Source organism: Hetaerina americana, unplaced genomic scaffold, assembly GCF_022747635.1.
Source record: "Hetaerina americana unplaced genomic scaffold, ioHetAmer1.1.p SCAF_113, whole genome shotgun sequence".
In the NCBI taxonomy this organism is placed as follows: Eukaryota; Metazoa; Arthropoda; class Insecta; order Odonata; family Calopterygidae; genus Hetaerina; species Hetaerina americana.
The window spans coordinates 1,015,619-1,043,507 of record NW_027286215.1 but is presented as its reverse complement, the minus strand read 5'-3'; the positions used below and the strand labels follow the sequence as shown (position 1 = coordinate 1,043,507).

The window sequence follows — 27,889 nt, the reverse complement described above, 5'->3', positions numbered from 1 at the left end:
AAAGGTGTGCGGCAGGGGGTCCAGCACCAGGAGGCAAGGGTAAGGGATGAGGAGGTTAGGGTTTATCAAATGGATGGGGAAAGGTAGGAGGAACCTGCAAAAAATATATATAAATTTACTAGTATAACCATGCGCAGTCGGTACCTTGTAGGTTAATACTTATTGTGTCGAGCCGGCTCCTGGGGGATTTCGATTACAAGCATTCTGGTCTCTTATTGTTCTCGGAAAAAATAACCATTTAAATCTGTCTGTCCTGCAGTCAATCTCTCTAATCTTACATTCGTGATCCCTCCGCCCGTAATACGTTGGGGTTCGTATTATGTTCTTGATGTCATCGGAAAAGTACCCATCTTTAAATGTTTTTAATAAGTTTAATCTATATTGTAAACGCCGCTGTGCAAGGGAATCCCAGCCTAAATTTTCTAGCAAAGTAGTTACGCTACTGCGTTGGTCATAACATTGTTTGACAAATCTCGCCCCCCTCCGCTCAACTCGATCCAATTCCGAAATCAAATCTTGAGAATAACCATTTAAATATCGTAAAAGTATGGTATCGTATAATATCCTATGGTATCGTCGATTTTAATTATATATTGTGTTTTGGATTTACCTCAGCCCAGATAACAGAATAACCATTGAAATATCGTAGAAGTATCATATTATGATATCGCATCGGAAAATATCGTTATCGTATCACTTCATCAAAAGTTTTTTAGCGTCGAAAGCAAGGCGCCGTGGTTCCTGGTCATCCGAGAGTGGGTTCTACAGACGCTCTTGGCAGTATTCATACAATTCATCCCAAGAATAATGAATGCTGTAAACGGTGAATGTTCGAGGGCCAACATCGATCGAATTACTACTAAGTGTCAATGGTATATTGTGCCCAACATTTCGTGCTGCATGGCAAGAGCTCGATTTGCTTGAAAACGATAATCATTGGGACGTGACAATGGCTGAAGCAACTATTTCAGCATCTCCAAGTCGGAAACGCACATCATTTGCGTTGCGCCCATCCTTTCGATATTCTTCCCATACAATTCACCTGACCTGTGGAAAAAGTATAAGGATAACATGTCAGACGGTATTCTACATTGAATTCGTGTAAGTTAGAGAAATCTCGATATTGAGGTAAATTAGGAGATGCATGACCAGGCTTTGCTGTTGATTGAGGATATGTCTTACCTCATCTGCCACACTTTATCACTAAAGTTAGGAATTCCAGCGCCAGATCATGGGACGAACGAAGCGTTTAATCAAGAATTTGAACGTGAACGTGAATATGATCGACCTGAATCAGACCATTCAGTTCAAACGAATGTATCCCTGCGGAACCCCCAGCGAAAGGAAGTATATGATACATTAATGAAGGCTGATGGAAATGGTGGCTTATTTCTCTTGGATGCCCCTGGTGGAACTGGGAAGACACTCCTCATATCATTGCTTTTGAATGCTGTTCGTGCGAGATCGGACATTATTGTAGCAGTTACTTCTTCTGGCATAGAGGCCACATTGTTGGAAGGATGCCGTACGGCTCATTCAGCGTTGAAGTTGCCGTTAAACCTAAACAATTCTGAGCAAGTTACATGTAACATTTCGAAACAGTCCGCAATGGTCAAAATTTTAGGAGCATCTAAAATCATCATATGGGACGAATGCACGACGGCGCACAAACGCGCCTTAGAAGCACTTGACCGGACATTGAAAGATCTGCGCAATGACTCGAGATGCTTTGGCGGCGCAATGATTTTACTATCTGGCGATATCCACCTAAAACTTCCAGTCATTCCAAGATCGACCGCGTCCGATGACATTAACGCTTGCCTCAAATCATCAAATCTGTGACGCTATGTGAAGAAACTTCAACTGAACACAAACATGAGAGTTGCATTGCCGAACCATCCATCTGCTTGAGATGGATCGTTCAGCAATGGGGACTAAGAACAAAGGTGTGGATGACTTAAACTTCGTTATTCAGAATCAAATTGTTGGTACTCGGCACTCATTCAAATCATTTGACTTTGTGGCACACGAGGACGAAGGGCCTGGGCTCGATTCCCGGGCAAGTCACTGGGCACCTCAGCTCCACCCAAGCTATGTGATTTTTCGGGTACCAGATCTTCCTGGGAAACCATAACCGGCACAGCGAAAGGAACTGGCCCCCATACCCTGATGTGTGAATTTCACACGCCATCGGGCTTAGTACTGGGTGAACTCTACCGTCACCTACTACACCGACCTTCTGGTTGATTACTGTGTTTATGGTTTATATATATATACATAAATAAATAAATAAATAAATAAATAAATAAATATATATATATATATATATATATATATATATATATATATATATATATATATATATATATATTATATACATGTTTCTTATCACGACGAATATTCTGAATTCCAGAAAAAAGTTAAGAGTCGATAGTGTTGCCATTCTCTCAACTCATGCTACTTTAATGTTCTTTTACGAAGAGTTCTTGAAATGGAGGACTTCGTAGTTTACGAAAACAAATAAAGCTGGAATGTAATTTAATAATATGGTTTTACTCTCAGTTAAAAGTACGACTACTCAGTTTGTGAATTATTGAAACGCCATATTTTCCTGAAAAAGTTATAAAAGGAGGCCACCTGATCATAAATAAACAATTATTGCGATGTTGCATATTTCACGGTTTTGTTGATTATGATGGACTTGCTCTCATAGCAATATAACTGAGTTTTTAAAAATAATTGGTAGTTCATATGAGTGTCTTGCTATAAAATGATGAAGTGGACCTAAATGACACAGATTCACCCGCTACATGGTGGAAATACCAAAAGAAGACGCCTTGCTTTTCCGCATGGAATTTTTAGTTCATTAGGGAGTAGGAAACGACGAAGATAAAGAAGCAATAGAAGTAAGCAGCCGCAGTCGCTCGCTCCCTTAAGCTGCCAGATAGATCCCTTCTCTGAATTGCCAACTACGAAGGGTGGTGTCACACAGCTCGTAATCAGCCCCTACCCGAGATACCACCCCCAACTTGGAGCGAGGGCCAATTCAGAAGGTGTAATAAACTTATTGTTGATTGGACGAGGTAGGTCTCGAAACGTTATCGACCCTCCCTATCAATTCATTAAATCGAACGCTCCGGGCTCACTTCCATGCACATTCATGCACGTACGTATATAAATACAGGAGCGCGGCATCATCGCCACTTGCAAACCGCCGCTGAGTCTTGTGTGGCGCGTGTGGGGTTCAAGAGGGACCACTTGGACACGAAGGCAGAAGAGAGGCCGGTGCCGACGCTTCATCGACACACGACATGATCCTCCTGCAGAGAGCGGTCGCCTTGGCGGTGACCATCGCCACCCTGGGGGCCCTCGCCGCCGTCGTAGATGTGCCCCCGGCAGAGGAACACCCGGAGATACACCATGCCCAAGAGACGGGGCGCCACTGGGATTCTTCAGGTGATTTGGTCTCCTACTTGCCAGGAAAATCGGACCCAATCATACTCGTTCGCAATTCGCTCTGTATTTCGATATCCGGTGTTCGAATTGTGGACCCGTGAGATGAGCGACTCCACTTCGCGTGAACCCTTGTACTTCTGCCTCGGTAACTGACGTCCTCAACCATTCGTTCAATTCCGTTCGGCGCATGTCTAAAGGTAACGGGTTCCCAAGCCCTTTCGTGTCAGGGCCCCGTTTTGTAGAAGCAATGTGGCCCTCGACCCTCAAAAGTTTACAGATAAGGCTTTTTATTTTGTTAAACTTATGTTTTCGGGGATACAAACCTAATTCAATAATTTCTATTAATTATTCTGGCAGTATGTTGTTTGCAAAACGGACTCCTACTATGTGGCGGATCTAATGAGTTTTTTAGTTACCGACACGTATTTTCTGGCGTAGTAAATTATTTTAGAACGAATAAAATTGTCGCAAATGGAGATGGGGGAACAACGAGGGGGGATTACAAGCATCTGGCAGAAACTAAAGAATCCAAAAATGCTGCGCATTCTAAGTGAATGAAACGATGAACGAGGGGAACAGTTGTTGCTGTGATTAGACTACTGGCTGCCATGCCGTTGGAGCCGAGTTCGACTCCCGATGGCGTCAGATTTTATGACAGTTGTCTCAACTGCTACTTGAGGGCGTTGGGAGAGCACTTCTACATCGTTGGCGGTCAGCCATCAGCTTTACATGCACAATCATTACATCTACGTCTGCGCAGATATCAGTTCGCCCATGACATCGAAGAAAGTTAGTCAACGCGACAGAAGATTCTTAGAGGCAACAATATGCACTTCAATTGGATTATGTGGTATGGCAGATGGGACCTTAAATAGTGACACCCTGGCGTCTTTTGTAAAAATAGAAGTTTGGACCATTGGTGAGAAAAATATGAATGCCTATGAAACCATTAATTTCCATGAAATTTCCAATATGGCTCAAATTTGTGTTTTCTTCACCTTCCATTTGTAATGTGTACGCCTTCTGCTTTTTCATATTTTTCCATTTTTCCACGCCATACGCAATTGAATTATAAAAGCGTGAAAAATATGCAAACACAATTATTTCTTTACACCTGAAAGGTTGCAAAATTTTCATTTGGTCAAACTCTTTATAGTAAGATCTGGTGCTTTCCCGGCGTATTTGATTCGTGAAGGATTCCCGGGTCTTCCACCGGGTCAAGGAACTATGGAACCCTTGACCCGGTGGAAGACCCGAGAATCCTTCACGAAACTCTTTATAGCAGTACAACTCTTTTAACTTCTAGCTAATAGCAGAAATAAGCCATTTTTTCCAAAGGACTAATATTCCTTTAATTTTTCGCTCACAGGTTCATCCTCCTCCGAACCAGACTCAACTTCAACAGAAGAGTTGGAATTTGGATATGGAAAGGAGAACGGTAAACATTTTAATAAGTTATCGATTCCTAAAGCAATAGTTATATTTAAACGAAGATGAGTGAAATTATATTTAACATCTTCGACTCGTTATAAATACATTAAATAAAGGTAATATTTCGAAAAAAGATAAAAATAATGACCGCAGATTAAAAATTTGTTCCTATTCCTTAGGAAACATTGCCAACAAAAATAATGTTTGAATGAACTCATGAATAAGTTTTAAAAACATTTATACATGTTTAAGGGGTTAAAATTCTTTTTAATTTGAAAGCATGTCAGCATCTCTCATTCCCAATGGAATCTCCATGACATATCGTGCGTACTAAATCCCAATTAATTTGAACACATCTATTGCAGGGCCTAGGACGTGGCCCAAAACATTCCCTACCTGTGGCGGAGAGAGACAGTCGCCAATAAACATTAATATGGATAAGGTAGAAGAACTCACTGGCCTAGGAATGGAGTTGAGGTTTAAGAATTATGACAGCCAGCCTATGGAAATGGCTATATCCAACAATGGTCATACACGTACGTATTTCTATGAGAGTCCTCTAGATTATAAATAGCTTTCGGATGCACATTAAACTTATTTTAAATGGTTATTTACGACCAAAGAAAAGATTGTAAGTACATATATATGCCCATAATAATGCAATATACTATATAATGTGTGTGTGTATATATATATATATCAAAAAGTATTATATACGATTATATATATATATATATATATATATATATATATATATATATATATATATATATAAAATACTTTTTGAGAGTCTCACGGACGTGAATAATAATGTATAACACTTAGCACTAGTGGAAACAGACAAAAACACAGAAACACACAAAAAAGAGACTCACTATTTTTCGAATTTTCGGTGGTCGTGACCACCTTTATCAAGGAAGAGAGGGACAGAACTGAAGGGAATACGAGGGCTGGAGCGATGGATGGAAGGGGAAGTTGGGGAGAGAATTCCGAAGGGACGGGTTTGGAGGGGCAGCGTTAGAAGGGTGGGGAAAATGTAGAAGGTGATGGAGGTGGAAGGGGGATGAAAATATATTCGGAGCAGGGTAATTAATGCCTAATATTGATTCCTGGCCAATTACAGGACTCCAAGAGCCAGATAAAGGATTGCTCTAATGTTTTCAGTTTCAGTGGAGGATCAGAGGGTGGGAGGGATGTTATGATGGATACACTATAGCATTTATCAAAGGGAGTGTGGTGTTCGGAGGCGTGTTTGGGGATAGGGAGCATATCAATTAGGGAAGAGTTTTTGCATGAGGCTCGGTGGTTGTTGATTCTGATATTGAGGGGTGTTGTGCACTGCCCAATATAATAGGCAGGGCAAAGTTGGCACTTCAGAAGGTACACTACATTGCTAGATGTGCAAGTAGAGGAGGGAATTGGTGGGAGAGAGTTAAAAAGCGGGTGGGAGAGGGATGGGATTTTGGTTTTGAAAATAGGGCATGTTTTTCATATGGGTTTATTGCATGTCGTGGGAGTGGTTTTGGGATGGGTTAGGGATTTAAGGAGTGGATTGGTTGATTTGAGGAGATCGGATAGGTTGGCGGGTCGTTTGAAAGTAACTGAGGGACATTTGGGAAAAAGGTTGGTGGTGGCATTATGATTTTTTAGGATAAGTTAGAGGTCTTTTGGGATTGATCGTAGAGATTCTAAGCCTGGGAAGTATGTGGTACAAATTGAAAGAGGGTGGGGTTCCGCGTTAGAGGAAGGTTTGGGAATGTACGCATGTTTTCGGATTCATGAATCCGAAATGATGCATTTTGGGAAGAGTTTTTGCATGAGGCTCGGTGGTTGTTGATTCTGATATTGAGGTGTGTGGGGCACTGCCTGATATAAGAGGCAGGGCCAAGTGTGCCAACTGTTCCCTTCCTTAAGTTAGCTAGAACTAGTCAAGTAAATGCCTAAATATTTGCATTGACTGGTACATGGGATTATTTCTCCAAAGAGGGTGTGAATTTCCTTTTCTGCATTCTTTTTATTTGAAAAATGTATATGCTTACTTTTACTTATATTAATGCCCATATTATAATTTGTAATCCAGTCACCAACGCGGTCCTTTATTCTCTGCGCTATCCGTCTGTATATAATGCAGTCATCAGCAAAGAATCTTAATTGGGAATGTAAATTGTTTGCTAGATCGTTTATGTAAATTAGGAAGAGTAATGGCCCTAGAGCACTGCCCCGTGGAACTCCTGCTAAAACGCTCGCCTCATTTGAAAATGTATCCCTTAATTGTACTTTTTGAGTTCTGCCTCTAAGAAAATTTTTTATCCATTGTTTTACCCTAAAATCCATTGGTGACGAATCCAACTTTAACAATGATTTATCTTGACACACTCGGTCAAAATCTACCAAAATATCAACAATTACTGCATCCACATCCTTTCCTTCGCCTATTGCGTCGCCGATATATTGGATAAATCGGAAAAGCTTCGTTTCGAGTATCCCGTTCTAAACCCATGTTGGTGTTTGAATAGCCATCTATCTGTTGTCCACCATTCTCGAATGCAGTCAGCGATTCTTTTATCCATTATTTTGCAAACAACTGAGGTTATGCTTACCGGTCTATAATTTTTGGCTATTATTTTATCCCCTTTCTTCAAAATTGGTGTAATATTTGCTTTTTTCCAATCATTGGGCAAGGCATCATTATTTAAAGTTACTTTGAACAGATGACTCAGATACAAAGCTATTGCGATATCACCCAGTTTTGGAATGTCAATTGATGTATTATCCGGTCCCACTGACTTATTTTTCCCCATCCTCCTTATTTTTTTCACACAATACGAGTCCTCCACGATAATACCGTTAGTCGAGGGCAGTGAGCTATTTGCCTGGAGTCTAGCTGAAGATTGAACATTCTCTAAAAAATCTACTCCCCGACAAACTAAGAAGAACGGTGACTCACCCAGAAAATCGTTTTAAGATAATTTGACACCAATCTTAGAGTATTCTCACAATACCTGCATCTGGTGAACTTGAGATATCCACGTGAGATGAAATTGAGCACTTACCGAAAAAAAGCCATATATTTCGTCTTTGCGAATTGTTTTTTATTGCATTTACTTCAATTTCTACGATTTTGTCTTTAGTTACCCTGACGGGAAACTGGAGCAGGAAGGAAACGCCAAGGATTTCTGGATGTGCTTTGAAAGGCGACTACATATTTTCACAGATTCATTTCCACTGGGGTAAAAAAAATGAAGAGGGCAGCGAGCATTTGGTGAACGGATACAGGTAAGCCCCATGCAAAGTATAATTTATTAATGCTCACGGCGTATTTTCACACGAAACCATACACTTTTCGAAAAATCCCAAAAATTGAATTTTTCTGGAAGCATTGATAATATGCACAACACGAGTTTGGTTAAAAAAAGAAAACTCTGTGACGTGATCTGGATTTAGGTGCCCTCTTAGTAATTTGGAAGTTATAACTACTACAAAAGTGGGTGAAATCCATTTATTGCCATAGTAAACTTAACATGACGTGGGACCTTACTAGAGAGCATGACATCCTCATCTGCTTCCTGCAGTCACTCGCAGAGAATGGCACGCCTAGCCACTAGGGAATCCATATCCTTGTCAGCGTGAGGGCCCCGCCGCTTTTCAATCGAACTATTCACACTTGAAAGCTTCATTTTATCCTCTAACTTAAATATTTCAAATCCATTCTGATAACACAAGTGCAGACAAGTCCGCATGTGTGAAGTACGACGCTTGCATTTCACACATTCGGAGGAACACTTCTCCGGATAGCCACCCGGCTGAATGTCGCATGACTGCAGACGCTTCGAAATCATCGAACTTGGAGGGTAGGGTCCGGGGGAGAAAAGGAGGTTGAATTCCCTAGAAAAAGGGTTCCAAAGACGAATGACCGAGATCGGTTGGAAAGACTAGACATCAACAGAATGGTTTAACCAGCTAGTTGAAGAAACGATTTCCGTCTTCATAAGCAAAAAAAAAGAACAAACTCTTAGGACATGGTACCTCAGGAGGACTTGACTATGACATTTTTTGAGAGATGTCGAAGAGAACTCCGCCTTAAGTAAATGTCATCAATCAATGGATCACCTTGACTCATCATTATTTAAAATGGAAAATAATTAAAACTAAAAAACAAACAACATTTCTAATGCAAATTTTATTTCTAATTCAAATTACATTTCATTTTAGTGAAACAAATATAAATGGTGATATCATGTGATTCAAGAGTATTTAGCGGATTCCAAACTTCAAATTCTCTTATAGCTATTCGGCAGAGATGCATGCGGTTCACTATAAGAAGAAATATGGGTCTTTAGAAGAGGCGCTCAAGAAGAGAGATGGTGTGGCCGTCTTAGGATATTTCCTCAAGGTAGGATCTTTTAAGGTGACCATAAAGTGCTAATATAAATCTTTAATTCCACAATAATCCTTGAATCAATGGATAATCTAGAGACAACTATTTTTATAAATTATACCTTAAGTCCAGATAAAAGCATGCATGTTTCCTTGCGAAAGGGTTTACAATGAAGTCATTTGAATAATCAGAAATACCTTTGAATTTTGTTGACCAAGCTAACCCGAGATCCCTAGATTATAATGTAATTCGGAAGGGCATCGCATTCCTCTATTTTCGCCTTCCAATTTCCTATGAGTGTGCTATTGAGGCGAAGATTTAAAAGCATGAATTATTTGCATTTCTTTTCAGGTGAAAGAAGAGAACACCGCTTTGCAAAATCTGCTTGATAAAGTCGAGGAGGTGACTGAGGCCAATTCTCCACCGGCGCAGATAGAGCCATTTATGCTCGAAGAGTTAGCCCCTCCCTTCCGGGGGAAGTACGTCACATACCAAGGCTCTCTGACGATCCCCCCGTGCCTCCAGGTCGTCACGTGGCTCGTGCGCCTGAAGCCCATAAATATCTCCCTGGAACAGGTGAGGAAATATTTGGAATTTCCACCATTTTCGCTTCGAGCAGCTATTAACGAAGCCAAGGCAAAGTATTTGGACTTTATCTGCGGCTAATTATAACATACGTACAGAAATATGCCGGCTTTAAAATATTATCATGTTTATCACTTACCGTAGTAAAATGACCGAAATCCCGGGAATTTCAGGAACAATATTTATGAGTGTTTCAATTAAAATGAGAAATTGCAGGGGGGGAATACGAGGGGTCGGATCCATGCCCCATTATCAATCATTTTGGGGATGTTTTGGGCTAAAATGAAAATGAACATTATTCATGAGACTGGTATTATGTGTTATTTTCAATATCTGCTGTCATTGGAGCATAAAATAATTTACGGCAAGGTTAGTTGTAGTGTCTAAATCAGTGTAATTAGTATCAAGGAAGTACCAGGTCACTTCTTTCATTTGATTATGTTGAATAAATTCCAATAAGTTACGCTTAAGGCAACGAATTTCTGGCAGAAAAAGAATTGATCTCCTCCACTAAAATCAGGCAACCACCATGCAATTGAGAAATGGAAGAACCAAAGCTAACAAAGGACCTGTAACCTATCACCAGCGCCACTCAACGCATGCCTAGAGGAGGCAATAAGAAGCACCAGAGTTGGGCATCAAAGGAGTCGAGATGAGTTGCGAAGGAATTGAAGTGCTCCGGTGCGTGGATGATAGAGCAATGGTTGCAGAAGAGCGACACGGCCTTAAGGAGGGAATTAATTGTTGAGAAAGTGGACCAGCAATGAACGGAAGCTCCGAAACATGGCTCTGGAGGATGCTGAAGAATAAATGGACAGACAAGACGAGGAAGCTCCTTGAAGAGCAGAAGAGGAAGGCCCATGATGAGGATCCCTCGACAAAGAAGAGCAAAATGGATACGGCATATCTTGAGGCACATTTGTTCAGTTAGAAGAATAGTTGAAATGAACGCTGATGGCAAGACATTGAAATGAAAGAGAGGAAAAAACACAGAACACATGTTCGGAATGGGGGACCGTAGCAAACCTATCTTAGCATTGAAGTATTGATGAAGAAAATATTACAATACCAGTCTTCCCTTTGGGGTTCTATAGATTCGCTGTCAAGTTCGCGATGAATAATGACTTGGGCCCTCGGTGTTTGGGAAACTGCTTATTTATCGCAAGGATATTAACGTTGAATTCCTTGTATTAAGGGCCACGCCAAACGGTATGTCGAGATGGCCACGCGTTCGTTTACAAGATGGCGATGACTTGGCAACTCGTAAGCGTTATGAGACCAGAAGTTAGACATCAATGGCCAATCGGAGGAAATACGTTTGAGACTTTTAAAATCCTATAAGTACGAGTGAAATGTTACACTTTTTACTCACAGTGAATAACACAATGCGATAATTTCGAATTGCCCGAAAGCCAAATAAATGTTAGGTAGAGCTTCATTTCGGGTTGCGTTGAACTCTAAAGAAGTATTTCATAGCCTTATAGCCTACTAGCGAGTACGTCGAATGTTATATCCGATGCACTTGAGAAGAAATTGAGTTTCTAATAAATATTCAACCCGGCAGTGATGTTTGCCGGTAGAGCCTTCCTCCGCAAGGCTCTACTGCGAAAGAGAGATTAAACTACGTTCAGTTATGATTTATATTCTGTTTTAATCAATAAAAACACGTCTATCCGATGCAAATGAGTGAAAATTCGGAAAAATAATGGAGACTCGAATGTCTCATATATTTGGTGTCAATACGCATAAAATAAGGAAAGATCTCATCCAATTTAGGGATTTGGTAAAATAAGGGACTGAAAATCCTAATCTTTCCCCAATAAAGACATACCATTATTATTAATAATATTTCAATATTATTAAATTACTGTTTATCTTTTTATATTTATATTTCCTCAGCCTTTCTTTCCACCTCTGCTCCCTCGTTCACGCAATAATACATTAAAATGTTTCTTTTCTAGCTGAAGCGATTCCGACTTTTGGAAGATGAAGAGGGGAAACTTCTCATCAAGAATGTCCGCCCAACACAGCGTCTTAATGGCAGAGTCGTATACTACGTGGCTTGAAGCAGGATGTAAAGTCAAATAAATTGCAAGAGATACTCTTGTAAAGAAGTAAAATAAAGAAAAGTATTGAAGAATATTACTGTGTGTTAATATATTCCCATTTACCTCTTTATTCCACCATCGCAGTTGAATTCATATTTGTCGTTTTTATGATAAAACTTATCAAGATATACTGTAGCTCTGATGAAACCATGAGTGTTAAAGAGGTACAGATGGCTCATGATCCAATTTGACGTGTCAGGCTGCTTACGCGCGTGAATGGGGATTGGATGTCGGGATGAGCAGCGATAGGAATGTTGGTGGGACAGGGGCGCCCATCATCACCCGTGCAGCTCAACGTGCATGTGGAGGAAATGGTGAAATTGCGCGGAAAGACTTGGAAGTAGGAATAAAATATTGCAGAAAATCTCAAATATATATCTTAGGTTTCCAGATAATTATTCTTTAGTTAACCACACCGTTGGTGGGTGTTCAAAAAATTCATTGTTGAATTGCGATAGAAAGTTTTAATGATTAGCATGAGATTAGAATCAGCGCAATGGAAAGAGATTTTTGGGGTTTTTTAACAATTACTAAGGTTACTTTTAACTGTTTAATATGAAATGCCAAAAGTTGAGCAAATGGAGCTTCTTTCCTATCTTGAGAGTATTTTGTACGGAAGTAGGCAAATACGGGCATAGAACATGAATTACTTACACCGTATTCGGCCATGAGGTGGCCGAATACGGGTTTGCAACGCTGAAACAAGTAAAATAATTACCTCCGACGAAAGGAAGGAGTCATGCCGGACATAATGAAACGAAGGTGGGTTTATATTAGCAAGCAAGGGGTGCCAAGTTGCTTTGTTCTTCCGCAAGTCCGAGGGTTTTTTGACGGATTGATTCACGCAAATAGCGCATAACTTACGGGTGATATTCCTTATTTACCGTTCTACTCTGCGACAGGAACTCATCATGCACCACCCCCTGCAATCGAAGAAAACGAAGCAAAACGTTCACATTCGACCGAACTTGGCGCGCGGTTTTTGGTCTTCGCTCGTGCGCTTCCATTGAGCAATTTTGGTACAAATTTCGCGGCGACCTGTGTCAAGGCCAAAATCATTTGTAAAAATCGAATGGCGTCAGCCAATCGATATGTTTAGGTCCTCAGCAACTTCTCCAACGGTGGTTTAGCCAATACTATTGACTTCACTTCATTAATGTTTTCGTCTGCTCTTGACGTTCTCGGGCGTCCGGCACGCACTTCGTCCTTCACATCTTCTCGGCCCTCTGAGAATATTTTGTACCACCAACAAACGTTGCTGCGGTACAAGGTAGCTTCTCCATAGGCCACAGTCAACATTCGGAATGCGTCCGCGCACTTCACTTAAAAATTGATACAGATGATACAATCCTTTTTTTTGGAACAGCCAAAAATTGAAGACAAGACAAAAGACGTCCAAGTAAAACAGCTGTCAACAATTAACTGAACATTCAAAATAGCCGACCTTTTCAGCATAAGTGAGAGATATAAGAGCCAACATTATGCCATAAATAACTCGAAAATCAAATATACGTAACCCGCGGACCACTCTTCATTTTGGTGCAATTACTTCCTACATTCGTTACATTCAAAATCACTATTATATTCCTGCCCCTTCCACCCTTGCCTTAAAATCTCCCCTCTATCACAGTCTTCAGCTTCCCATTGCCAATCAAAGTGCTTTGCATTAATCTTGCCTGCCTCTTTTTAATTTCTCCTGACAATCCACTCTCGTCCCCTTACACCACCCGCAGCGCGTCCTCGTTAGTTTTCCTTCCTGTCCACTTCACGTTCTTCATCCTCCTCCGCACCCACTTTCCAGATGCCTCCAATCCACGTTTATCACCCTGCCTCAATGACCACGTTTCTTGGCCAAAAGCTCCTGGTCCAAGTTTTGGGGAAGAGAAGAATACGTTTTGCACTCTTCTTCCGCCACACGCCAAAGGCAAGGGCGGCGGGTTAGAAAATGGACTGTTGAAGCATTAAATGGTTTAGAAGGAAGGAGTACAAAAGGGCGGTAGAGGAAATCATGGAGAATGGTAACCAGCTAAGAGCTCTCGAAGAAAAATGGGAAAGTATCAAGAAAGGGTTATCGAAAGCCGCAAAAGACACTTGGAACCGTTAACGCGAAAAGGACTAGGAAACCATGGATCACGGACGAGATGATCACAAAGATGGATGAGCGGAGACAATGGAACAATGTACACACTGAGATAGGTAAAATGAAGTACAAACTATTGAAAATAAATTACATAAGGGTAAGATAATAGTTGACACAGATAAAATCCAAGGAAGATGGAAGGAATGTATAGAAGAACTGTATGGTAAAGAGCATAGGGCATCAATGTTAGACATAGAAAAGGGACATGACGTAGAGGAAGATAGCTTAGTTCCAGGCATAATCGACGACCAGATATAAATGGCATTAAAAGAGATGAAACTAAAGAAGGCTATGGGATTGGATAACATTCCCGCGGAACTACTGTAATGTTTAGAAAAATGTGGGAGGAGAAGGCTGTAGAATTTATGAGGAAGGAATCTGGCCGGCAGAATTTGTGAGATCACTTTTAATTCCTATTCCGAAATTGGTAAAGGCTACGTCATATGAGGACTAGAGGACAATAAGTTTGATGTCTCAAGCAGCTAAAGTTGTTCTAAGGATCATAAACAAAAGGATAGGGAGTAAGGCGAATGATTATTTGGGGGATAATCTTTTTGGGTTTAGGAAGGGAAGAGGTACGCGTGATGCCATTTCAGTAATGAAATTATTAATCGAGAGGAATATAGAATACAACCAGGAGGTATTTGCTAGTTTCGTAGATTTCGAAAAGTTGTTTGATAGAGTGAATTTTCTCCGTGGGGAAACGAAATCCCGGACCACTCTCCAAGTTTATTTAGAGTAATTTTGGCTTGCCTAGAGGCGTTGGTCAGTCGTGTCGACCGGAATAATATGGGCACGTAGTCCACATAGAGCCATCACCAGAGCATTTATGCATTTCATGACGTCGTTGATGACCACGGCAAATAACGTCGCGCTCAGCACTGATCCCTTGTACACCGATCTTTGGTGTGAAGGATCGGGATAAGTACTACCAGTCCTTACTTTAAAAAAGCGGTTAAAAAAATTCCTGGGAAAAATGGTAATATTGCCTCTACTTCCCCACTCGATCAATTGTTAAGGATTTTCCGTCGCCACACACTATCATAGGCCTTCTCCAGGTCAATGAAGACTGCAACGACGTGTTGACGCAGGAGAAAAGGTTCCTGGATGAAGCTGTCTGTGCGCACCAGATGGTCTGCCGTGGACGTCCCACGCCGAAGCCGCACTAAGCGGCGGAGAGCACGTGTCTCTCCAAGCAACGAACGTTACGTCGGATTACCATCCTTTCCATCACCTTGCCCTGGCAGCTGGTGAGAGATGATAATGGGACGATAGTGATTCGGGTCATTTTTGTTCTTGCATTGTTTTGGAATTGGTATTACAACGGACTCTCGCCATAAATTTGGGAAACTACCCTCGCTCCAAAGTTGGTTGAGGGTATTAAGGACCTCCCCAATCGCTGTTTCCGGAATATTCTGGAGGAAAGCGTTGCGGATTCGGTCCGCACGTGGCGAGGTGTTATGGGAGTCTTGGATGGCGGATTTAAGCTCCCAGGACGAGGAGGGCAAATTGTAATCTGCCGGTATTGGAGCTTCACCGAAATTAAGAAGGACTCTCTGGCATCGCATTTTTATGTTTACAAAGTCCGCGGCATAGCCCTCGTCACTGCAGTTTGCCTGGCGAATATTTCGCTTATTTCAGAGGGTGAAGTAACCGCCCGGCCAGCTATAAACAATGGCGAGATTAAGAAGGAGCCCTTGGACCCGGAGATTTTCTTCACTTTGTCCCATACCCGAGCAAGTGGGATTCGATGGTAATGGTAGAGACGAATTCGCTCCAGGAAGTCTTCTTTGGCTCCTCAACGGCCTTTTGAGATCGCGCTCGAAGGAGGCGGAATTCAACGCTATTTTTCTCGTCCGGGTTGCCCTGTCGCATTCCCCATTCAAACAAGGGACAGGTGCTCGATTAACGTTATCGGACGTACGAGGGACACTTTGGGTGGCTGCCGCCAGGAGCGTTGAACTCAGTGTCTAGACGTTTTGCAACGCGTCGGAACTTGGGTCGCGTTTAAATATTGAAAGGCACTTAAATAGCGCCCAGACGCCCACGACTGAGCGTTACGACTGGACAATACACGTGGTGGCCTACCTTCCACGGGGAAGCCGTTTGCAACATGACTTCTACCTCTCCGTCTCCGCATTGGGAATAACAAAATTTATGTCTATATTGTCTTCATAATTGAACTTTTTTGGGAACTAACTATAGAGCAGCGAGAGAAGGAGAGAGAAGTAGAACTTTTATACGATAGAACAGGTAAATTTACGTAAATAAGGCTCATAACTTTTTTCATAGCACTTTAAATAAGCCTGTTTAAAATAAATTAAAGTTCTCAAATCCTAATTTTGAACATCCCGCTTAATCTTTATAATTCTGCTTTACCATCATATCACTATCTATCCCGGTTATTCACAGACTCCTTATACTATTCGAAAATATACATTCAAAGCGGGGGTCATGAAAAGAGATGCTGAAGTAGATTAGACCAGGAAACGCCCATCCCCAGATTTTTATCTTTTCACTGAACCTTCTAAGCACTAATAAAAACTACCATTCAACTTCGTCTCATCATCAATTCAAATCCACATCAATTTACGTGGTCAAAATTTTAAAACTATAGCTGCAATGGCCCGTTTAAGAACCCACCTCAAATGTTACACATTTTTAGTGAGAGGAGGTAGAGGACAAGTGAAAGGTCTCGCTAAGCGTTACCTAGTGGGATGGGTAGTACTCGGCCTTTCCTCACCCCATCGTTTTTCCTCTCCCCGGCTTTCCTCACCCATGGTTTTTAACCTCGCATAGAATAGTCCATCCTGGTTTTTGGTCGAGAGCTGACCAACTACTGGCGCCGAGGACGACATCAAGTTCTCCGATGCGTCAATACTGATGGTTTGAGCGAAACTGATTTCCCAAAGTAAGAGCGAATCATTAAAAATATCTCCACTTGATTGTTGAAGTGCGCATGCGCGTAATACGGATGGCCTTTTTCCCTCGATTGATTGAAAATAAAGATAACCAAACATTCGTAGGAAACACGTGGAAGTCCGGCATAGGAACCGGCTTCTAGAGAATCCAAATTGGCGTGTTTTAGGAACGGCTTTTCCTATCTACTAACCTAGTTCAGCAATTTCCCATTGGCAAATACCAGGATATAATAACGAGAGGTTACACCGTGACTCCTCCCACTTCCGTATATAAATGGCCTCGCCCGAAAAGAAGCTCTTTCTCCCTCAACATGAGTGTAAAAGTTGACTTTTTATGTGCTCGCTTGGGTGAAGCATATCTGCGCGTGGAGCGAGAGAGAAGATGAGAATGCGAACTCAATATACATCTCGAGAGAAAGAATCGCAAAAACCGAATTAATACTTTCTTTCCTAACTACGTACTACTGTGTATTCTGACACCAGAACCGTGAGTTTGATGTCGTCGGTCAAAAAGTGAAATTTTCCGGCTTTCAAGATCTTCGAGGCTTTCGAGTATTCCTTGCGTTGTGGAGATGACAACGCGTGGAGGAGAACATGCCGCTCATTGAATGTTCGGAAGAAGGAACAACTCCGGTAAATAAGAAATAAGCAGTTTCACCTGCCGGCTATCTCAGAACACAAATGGAGTGAACCAGTTCAAGAGATCTTATTCCAAAAAGCAAACATAATAGCCAAGGAGAGTAGATACTACCCACGATTCATTAGAGAAGCAATTGAAGTCGCTAAAAACCCGGAGAATATTAACAGAGATGAAGGATTCCATCTCCCGACGAATGGAAGAGAGTTCTCCGGGGACGGACCAATCAGCGAGCGGCCACTAGACGGGACCGCCTATATAAGGGTGGAAAAATTCCGAGTCCCTCATCTTCGACCTGAAGACACCGAATAAAACTTGGTTAAAATGTTGTTAAAATCAAACAACGATGCGGTGAAACCCAACAATGCAGAATACACCATTTTGAGGTAGTTTCGGTAACCTATCAGAAGCATAGACTCCGCGGAATATTTAAAATGGTCTTAATAAGCTATCTTTATACACACTATCCATGACTAAGAGTATGTGATAATATTCCTGTCTTTACCTTTTCCCATGTAGCGTCGTACTCTGTAAAGTGGGGGAATTGAGATGGTGCAGGGGCTAACGTACTTGTTTCCCACCCAGAGGGCGCGGGATTAAATCCCGGCGGTGTTGAATATTTTTCAGAGGTATCTCGATCCCTCCTTGAGGTGCTTTGTGAAGGGCACTTTGAGTGAGTACGCCGTCCGTCGGATAGGACGTTAAACTGTGGACCCCTTGGCGCCTTTCGTAAAGAGTAGGCTAATGCATACACCGAGTTTCTCTGCACCCTTCATCCTTTCCTGTCCATCCCCAATGGCAGAAATGACCTCAGTTGTCGGTCGCCCCCCCCTAAAAAATACTACTACTACTCTGCAAAAAGCAGACACGTGACTATTTTTGTCAACTCTCGCTTGAATTCATCCTCTATTCTCAAAAAAACTCCTGAACTTATATGATCCTGATTCCCAGAATTATCGGGGGTCAGATCAAAGACTAGCATGAATAACCGTGTCCTATCATGTCGTACGTGATTTTGATTACCTCTGTCAGCGTGCTTTATTCCAATACCCGAAAATAATGTATCGTACGCACGTGCTCAATATTTTTTCCCCAGAAATTACACTCCAAACCTTCCGAAGGAATCTGAACACCGTTAACAAACATTGAAAACTTCTCCGAGTAATGTGGTAAGGCAAACGGATTCCTCGCCACACTGCCCGCATATGATTTATTATCTACCATTGCAAAAACGGTTGTGTTAGGTATCCGTCCAACAATGGCATTATCGATTTAGGGTTCGACCTCCGGCAGGTATAGTGAAATTCTTTAGTTCAGTTCTTTTGTAATGATATTTCGCAGTATGTTTCTCTAATATTTTATATGCGCCACCAATATGGACGGATTGATTTCAAAATGTTGCACGGAGAGAGTAGTGTCGAGAATTATAAAAACTCCTTCCTTCATGAGTTAGAAGAAGGGAGGTACAAATGTCAACCTAATTCCCACATCGACTCGATCCAGCAACAGTTTCGACTGATTGAACAAGTCCACGTGCAATTTACCGAATAGTTCCACCTCGGTGCTATTGTTGAACCATGATTTTCGTTTCGTGTACCCTGCATTGGAAGAATCAGTCTTATCGATATCATTTCCCGTATCCAATTCCCAGCCTACATTACCCAGGTGCGTTCTGCTCGCATCGACCCCATAGTTAAACGCGTTTTCGAAATAGCTGCTATAGTGGTATTTATCCTGGGAGGGTGTGATAAGAGTTCCATTGAAATATACATTACACTGCTCAAAGAGAGAATGGAAAAGATTGTTGACGACTCCCAGCTGATTGGTATCACTCTCGGTAAAGTCAGTTAAATTCTTTCAGTTTCACTTTAACTCTCAGATAAACGCTATTCAAGTCTTTGTACGCATCTCCAGAATCTTTGATTAGAAATTCGATAACTGATCTATTATCCAACGAATGATATGATACAAGTCGCTTCGAGAGAATATTCGTCTGTGTCGGGGGATACGGTTGGTATATTTCCAGCGAACTCAGCATGCGCTCACTCATGAATAAATATCACTCGGGGCGACCTTTCCTCGTTTCTGCCTTCTAGTCGAATGCCGTTTTTTCACTACCAATGGGTTTTATTTTCTTTAGCCTTGGATGTTTCACGAACCTCAATCGCCCATCAGTCATACTTTTCAACTTATCCTCGGCCTTGCGTTTCAAGTTCTGCCCCGCCTCGTTTATTCTACTGACTAATATATCCTTTATCACTTTAGTCGTAACACCTGCGAGAGCTGCTGCTCCCGCACTCGCTGCTTCCTTAACCACACTATTCAGTCCACTGAAGAGTAACGGCTCGGCAAGACGCCCCAAACCTGCGAGAAAACTTCCAATACCTCGTCTTTTTTGTACCCTGTACGAGGCACTATACGAGGGTCATCCGGAAAGTAGTACCCGTTCGTGAAATAAAGACACAAAAGTAAATATTAACAAACATAAAAAATTTTATTTGAAAGAGAATACTTTAAACTACTTCTCAACATAATCTCCAAGCAAATTAAGGCATTTGTCATAACGTGTGACAAGTTTCTGTATTCCTGCTGCATAGTCCTTCGCCGCCAGCTCATTGAGATACGCGAGGGACCCATCTTGCACAAATTTTTGCATAATGCAGATGGTGTTTAACAATTTCATGAACAATTGTTCGAGAAACATTGGGAAAATGCTCACAGATGTCATCAATTGTGACGCGCCGATCGTTCCTCACGAATTCGTCAACTGAGCTCACCAGTTGGTCTGTAATGACAGACGGTCTCCCCGAACGCTCATCGTCGTGTGTGTTCCCCCTCCCCATGTTGAAGTTGCGACACCACCGCCGAACAGACGACTCGTCCATTACATTGTCTCCATACACCTCCTTTAATTGGCGATGAATATCACATGGGCGAACGTTTCTTGCATTGAGGAATTTAATCACTGCCCTCACTTCACAACTGGCGGCGTTCTCAATTTTTTTAAACATTGTAAACAATCACAGAAACAACACAGGCAATGCTAGCGTCACGCAACTTGGCTCAGAGAAGGCAGACAAGCCACTGAAGCTATCTGACCTCGTCCAGCGGCTACTCACGTCGTCAGCACTTCATGCGGCACGAACGGGTACTACTTTCCGGATGACCCTCGTACAATGGTCCAATCTCTCTCCCCACCTGCCTCGTATAATAACTGTAATATCGGTCCGCCACCGATGCCATCTCGACGCTGAATGATAAACCAACGTGAATTAGTTCTTTTTTATAAAGTTTAATAATATTATAGAGATTTGCTCACCACTACGAAAAGATATGGGCTCACCGAGTTTATCACTTAGTGGAATTTCGATGCTTTCGACATGGTTCTCCTCAATGGGAAAATAATATATCGGATTGAATATTTGATATTTACCAATTTTAGTATGCGAGATGCGTATGCATAGACTAAGGGAATCACCCGCAAACTGCGGTTTGATTATATCAGTTAGACATATGTTGGAAGAGGAGTGTACTTTGCTTCTTTTTACCACACCGCTTTTTTAATTGCATGTGCTTCTCTAGCATAATCAGTAATACTCTTGGGGGGCTATGTATCAATATTTTTATTAGTTATTTCCTTTATTTCCTCCCCTACTAGTATGAATATTATAGTTTATGTCTCTACGCATGTAATTTTTACTTGTACTGAAATCCGACAGTGGTAATAAATAAATCTCGAAACGAATTATACGTGCCCGGAAGTGAAGTGTAAGTAACCTTTTTAACGTTAAAAAATAACACGCCAGGTTCTATACGCTCACTCAATCCTGATACGTTTTCAGTTAATGGAAGTCCATCCTTTTTCGCATTAAAGATTTCCGTTTGTTCTGCTTTACGTTTTGCTTTATCTAGATAGAGGAATGGTTTCACAAAGGCACTACCTAGTGATTCGTATGCGCCAGTAAGTACAAACCATCTTTTAATCTGATTCTAACCTCGTTAGATGCATCCTGTGGTCCTCCTATTTCTCCGCGAACTAATCCCTTTTCATTTCCCGTTCTATTATCTTTAGCAGACGCTTCTTCTTCTTCCAAAATTCTAGCATCTGCAATTTCCTCTCTAACTTCACGAGAAAGAATATTAATAGATGGAAGAAGAGTTTCCTTTAGATCTACGTACTAATCATCATTCGTCAAATCGATACGATGACTCAATTTTGTTTTATAGTTAGCTATCGTATTTCTCGGATAAAAATCCCTCGAACTGTCGCTAGGTAGTGTTAGATAAAATTAATTCAAAATGTACGCACGGAGGAGGCAGCAATCCAAGAATTAAATGAGGATGGGTATCCTTCCCACTTGACAAAGTATCCCAATTCAGGTCCACTCCCTTTACGCCTCAAAACTTTTTCTATCCTATATTCCTTTCTAGCCTTAATGTCCGGATTATTTGTGGTGTAAAACTTTACTCCTCGATTCGAGAGAAAAGTTTTAAATTTACTATTTAAAAATTCACCTTCTTTATCGCTCTGAATTTTCAATGGTTTTCGATCGCGAAATATAGCCTTAAATACTTCAATTACCCCCTCTGGCCTCTTTGTCCTTAGAGCTTTTGCCCACGCATAACGAGAGAATAGGTCTATTATAGTCAGTCATAATGTAACAGAACCCGTTGTTGTATTTTTTCAAACTCCTCAAATCATTCAAATCGCATTGCCAACACTCATCAATGTAGGTTACGTTATAGTTATTTCCGGGGAAATTTTTCCTCGCCGGTTTGTGTCGTGTATATGCCTCTTGAGATTCTAACCACTCACGAATCATCTTTCGACCTATTCCCGTAGCTTTATGTAATTTTTTAACCGATGAAAACCCGGCAGGGCTTTTATATATGTCCTCAAACACGTCGTGCCCCAATCTGGACCGTATGCCTTCGGTTTTCTTACGTGCTCACTTTTCCTCGGTATTTTTCTTGGAGACGGTAGCTATGGCTTTCTTTCTTGCGATTCCTTTCGTTTTTTCTCGTTGATGTTACGCTTTCCAACATCCCTAGCCTATGTGTATGCGTCTCCATGTCGAGTATAAATCTTTCTTTAATCTTTTCACTTCTGTCAGAGTTTTTCTCAATGCGGGGATTTCCTCTCGTCAGGAAACTCGTGACCTCGTTGGTGTTTCTTCCAAGGACGGATTGGAACGTGTACGGGGGAGCTAATGTCTTAGATGGTGCAAATGTATTTATTGAGTATTCTTTTATACAGATGCCATTTATGAATATCCTTTATACTTTTCTTAGCCAGCACACCTTTCATTTCCTTGTCCAATATACTCAACCTAGCCTTTACACGACTTCGATCAAAAACTTCCGGACTCACGACTAGCATCTTACGCAGGCTCATTTTCCCAGCAGGCTACCAGTGACATCGCTTAAAATTGATCCCAGCAATAATGGTAAAAAAAACACCTTTTTGTACGAGCAGCGCACGTTTCTTCTTCACACTCGCACCCCGCACAGTCTCAGCGTGTTACGATGCTTGGATAGTTTTTGTTTTAACCTATTTTCTAACTTATGATTCCCGTGTATAATAAAGTGTATTCAAACAGCATTCGCAAAAGGCTTTGATCAACTCGTCGTCCTAGGTATTTACAATAGCAGTGCGAAGTTTTGGTTTTGCCAATTTTAAGACGTGGAGCAAATGTTTATAATTTTTAAATCTTTTCATCGTGTAGGGACATGTAAACTACAGTCGCCCTGTCCTTAAGGAATATTTTCCTTCAAAAACGAGACCTCTCGTCTGAGTCCTGAGCAAGATCCAGAACCAAATAACCGAATGGCTGTTGTGTAGCTTGTTTATATACCCTCTCCAATTCCCCCGATTTTTCCGGATACACCTGCCTAGCCAAGTGACCAAACTGCGACTATTGTCTTGGATTCTTAAAGGCGACGATATACTGGGAGTTTAACGAGAAGTTTCTCGCTTACGGGGTTTGATAAAAAATATTCTCGGTAATTAGGAAAACCGAAATGTTAAAGTGATGGCTTCCCCTGGTGAACAGTTTACAGACGTCTTTGCTATAAGCCCCCTCTCTCTCATTAAATCATCAATCACGAACAACGTTGGCACACCACCAAATTCTTCGATAGGGGGTATTTCGGTTCGAAATTTAACGGGTATTCTAATGCTTGGTTCACTTCCTGGAGCACATACTATATCACTTCGGACTATCACCATATAATCTTAATTTTCCAAATCTGCTTGACAAATTTGGTTTTTCCGCAGCCTGAGGGACCTGCGCAAATGCAGGTTAAAGGATGCTTCCATGAAAACTTCATGGTTAACACTTGAATTAAGGTTAAAAAGTTCATTCTTTTTTAATTTCAATCGTCGTTAAAAGCATCATTATGTGTGTGGTTTCGTTGAATTTTATAGTGTCCCAAGGCATGCGTTTTTATCCCGTCTTCGCAAAGGTATCCCTTATCGTCAGTCGCATTTAGCTTGACTTTATTCATCCTCATTTCGTTAATATTGTGCATTTTACTCCGAATCACGTTCATTTTTCTAAATACCGTGGAGTTCTCCCAGAGATATTGAATGTAATCGTTAAATTTTTAATCTTTTTCCTTCACCGCTTTCGTTATTCCTTTTGCTTTTTCCTTTTCTTTATCTCCCTCTACCTTCAACGAATAAAGCTTACTACGTAATCCAACGAAATGTGTCATTAGGTTTCCATCACATTCGTATTTGAATTTACCAATGACTTTTATTTCGTTCCGAAAAGCAAAAGTAAACCTTTGGATAAATTTGACGTGTGAAATGCATCTAGGTTCCCCAGAAACTCCTTGTACACATTATCCGTTTTTATTTCATTTATGAAGCTGTCAGTATCAGTGTAGGTGAGGGATTAATTCCTCATATTTTGGTAGCATTGTTCTGTAATGATAGTTATACATTAAAGCCTTACTCAAGTCTAAGACAGAAACCTATGTATATAGGTTTATCCATTTTTTTGACAGCCTTCCGCATGTGAACGGCTACAAAACACTCGTCATGCACAGCGCATCGTCTACGGCACATCGTCTTATCAGGAAATGTTGACTTATTATTCAGTTTTGTAGTCTTTTTCGTTTACCACTAATCCCATTATCATCCGTTTCCTCATGTTCTCCATTGTTTTTCCATAGACTGCATTGTTCCATAGTTTTTAGAAATCCCTCTCAAAATCATTGACTGCCATTTTTCTTTTCTCAGTGTTCAAATCAATATAGGTCTTTGAACGAGGTAATTGACTAAACTCGACTACTCTTTTCACCTTTTTCATCACCATTGCTAGTTGTAAAGCTTGTTTCAAGGTTACCTAATGAATATCATGTTTACTTTTATTTTCGAGTTTTCAACAATCTTTTTTTTACCGCCAGGTGATGTCTCTTTTTCCGGGCAAAGGGGGAGATTTGAATATGTTTCGTGTATTTAATGTGGGTACTCAAGATCAAATTCGAGAATTTACCCAGTTTCAATGCCTTCTGGAACATTTTCAAGCTTTAAATCATCAATATCCGCCTGTTGGCCATCAAAATTTACCTTAAGGAGGTCTCGAAAGGACTCACCCGTAGAGGTTTTTAACATCTAGATATGTCAAATAGGATAGACTTGAATCTGGGTCATGACTTGACATGTATCTATTGTTCGATTCGCCGTACCTTTTACAGCATTGTGAAATTCCACTTCGTGTACAGTTATCAATCACTTGAATCATGTCGTAGTTTGTCAAAAGCTCTATATCTCAGTCAAAAACTCTAGAGCTCAACACAATTAAACACGCTCGAATTTTGTGGATATTTTTCAGCTCCACTGGGTACGCGATGCAGTCCCAATTTTAGTCCATATGGCATGCTCGCGTGTTAAATTGGGAAACTCTTTGTGGATCCCTTTCGATATTTTCTTTCCAAATTGCATACGTAAAGCAGTATTGATCATCATTTTTGATATTGATAACGGCTTTTGTATTACTAATTTCTTAGGCAGCTCAATTAATGTTGAACCTTGAAATGGTGTGTACTTGTTTATTTGGAGTTCTAAACCTATCACATTTGATAAGGCCCATCCTGACCCTTTAGGTTGAAATTCGGATTTTCCTTTTAGAAGTTTAGAAAATGTCTCGTTAATTACTTCCTCAATTTCATCTGCTACAAATAACCTGCGATTGTAGTTTTGAAGGAGGCGTTCATTTGACCCCTCTCACCCTTTTCAATTTGCAAATTAAAACAAGATTGAATTCAATGGCACTTTTTTCCACTGTTTGATCAATTATCTTTTTGATCAACTGAGTTTTGATTTCATTGAGAAATGAGATCACTATCTTCCACAGGAGTAATCCAAAATGTTTTCAGTCTGGAACGAATAGCTGATTCAATGTCAATGAATCCTCTCCCTATTTGCGCGTTGATTTTCATCCGATGCGCGTTGGTATTCCCATGAGGCATAGCTTAGTGAATGTCAAAGAAGATTTTACAGGAAGTGCAAAATTTTTTCCCTTTGCCTTATCCCGCGCATCTTTCATTCGATTATACGTTCCCATATCTGAAATTTTATCGTCATCTAACACTATTTTCATGCATATGTCACTTAATGCCTGTTCTCATTCTTCCGAATCGTGATAGTTACAAGCATTGCAATTTTCTAGAATTTCTAGGATAGAGGACATGATTAAAGGGTTTTTGAGCTGTTTCTAAAATAAAAAATGATACGTATGAAAAATATACATTTTCATATCATAGCATTAAGTTCAGGATCTAAAGGCACAAAAAACCTCGTAACGAATATCATCCATTTCATACACTCGTTCGATAGTAAACTTCTGCAATAGTAAATTCCTCAATGTGAACAAACATAGTGCGAGGTATTGAATCGGATAAATGGTGCAAGATTATGTCAACTTCACTCTGCATACAATGCCTAAATGAGATACCCGGTGATTGTCCCTTCTCCGTCTTAACGAATGCGCTTTGAACAATATATTTTGATAACTTAATTAATGATAAGTTTTATAGTGAATTTACGTTAGACATTGCTGTATATGTGTTACTACTACTGCTTAGTTAACATACTATGCAATCCTAGCAATCCTATTGATAAAATCAATTATATATGAATTTCTTTAAGGTATTGCATATACCCTAAGCAGAAAATTTATGCAATTAATTAATGATATGTACTTACTCCTGACGTAAATGAATGCAGCTGATGATTCGGGAGGTGAAGTCGGTTCGTAAAAGCTCTCTTAGGAGCTCTGAAGGAAATGGAAACTTAACTCATAAGTGGAGTTTTATAGAAATAAAAATGAATTCCCTCAGCGGAACACCCGTGCAAGAAGGCCACCTAGTTGGAATCAAGAAATTTTATCATCTTCGCATGTGCTGGTCTGGGCGTGGATGGAATTAACTAGTTCAGGTATTTGAATTATCCTACGACGCAACCTGAGCATGTGCCAAGTTCTGTGGAGTTGGCAGCTTCTACAGAAGAAATACAAAACTCAATGCAGGATATCCGTGCAAGGCTACCTAGTTGGAATCAAGTAATTTCATCATCTACGCATGTGCTTGTCTGGGCGTGGATGGAATTAACTAGTTCAGGTATTTCCTTTCAATTATCCTACGACGCAACCTGAGCATGTGCCAAGGTCTGTGGAGTTGTCAGCTCGTACTGAAAAAATGCAATGCTAAATGCTGCAATGCAAACTTCGAACTCCCTTTACCGCAACAAATATTATCAGCTACTTCCATCTACTATATATAGACGGTACGATTAATTAGCTTCTCACTTACGATCGATACGAGAACTAGCAGCCATTGTCTGCTCAGACCGTCGCAGCCATTGATACTACTAACCATCGACCGCTACTCAGTCCACCGCAGCCATTGTAACTATTAGCCATTGACCACTACTCAGTCACTTCTAAGTTTGATTATATATATATATATATATATATATATATATATATATATATATATATATATATATATATATATATATATATATATATATATATATATATTTATATATATATATATATAATCAAACTTAGAAGTGACTGAGTAGTGGTCAATGGCTAATATATATTTATATATATACATATGATTTTTTTACATAAAGTTTTTCTTTTACCTTTGTAGGATGGAGTCAACCACCTCCGCTACGACACTGTCAACGTCACCACCTCCACATCAACGTCACCCTAA

General features: G+C 40.6%; 1 protein-coding gene across 1 annotated transcript; it reads left to right on the top strand.

Moving 5' to 3' along the window:
- The first annotated feature begins 3,311 nt into the window (after window positions 1-3,311).
- LOC139685466 (carbonic anhydrase 13-like) lies at window positions 3,312-27,889 on the top strand. The gene is made up of 7 exons (XM_071582484.1): window positions 3,312-3,456; window positions 4,826-4,894; window positions 5,253-5,423; window positions 8,019-8,163; window positions 9,175-9,280; window positions 9,617-9,841; window positions 27,824-27,889. Exons 1-7 carry the CDS (start codon window positions 3,312-3,314, stop codon window positions 27,887-27,889), a joined length of 927 nt encoding a protein of 308 aa, XP_071438585.1.

Coding starts and splice junctions, on each gene's coding strand:
- LOC139685466 (XM_071582484.1), top strand. CDS start 3,312: ATGATCCTCCTGCAGAGAGCGGTCGCCTTGGCGGTGACCATCGCCACC. Junction 3,457..4,825: donor GCGCCACTGGGATTCTTCAG/GTGATTTGGTCT, acceptor TTTCGCTCACAG/GTTCATCCTCCTCCGAACCA. Junction 9,842..27,823: donor TAAATATCTCCCTGGAACAG/GTGAGGAAATAT, acceptor TTACCTTTGTAG/GATGGAGTCAACCACCTCCG.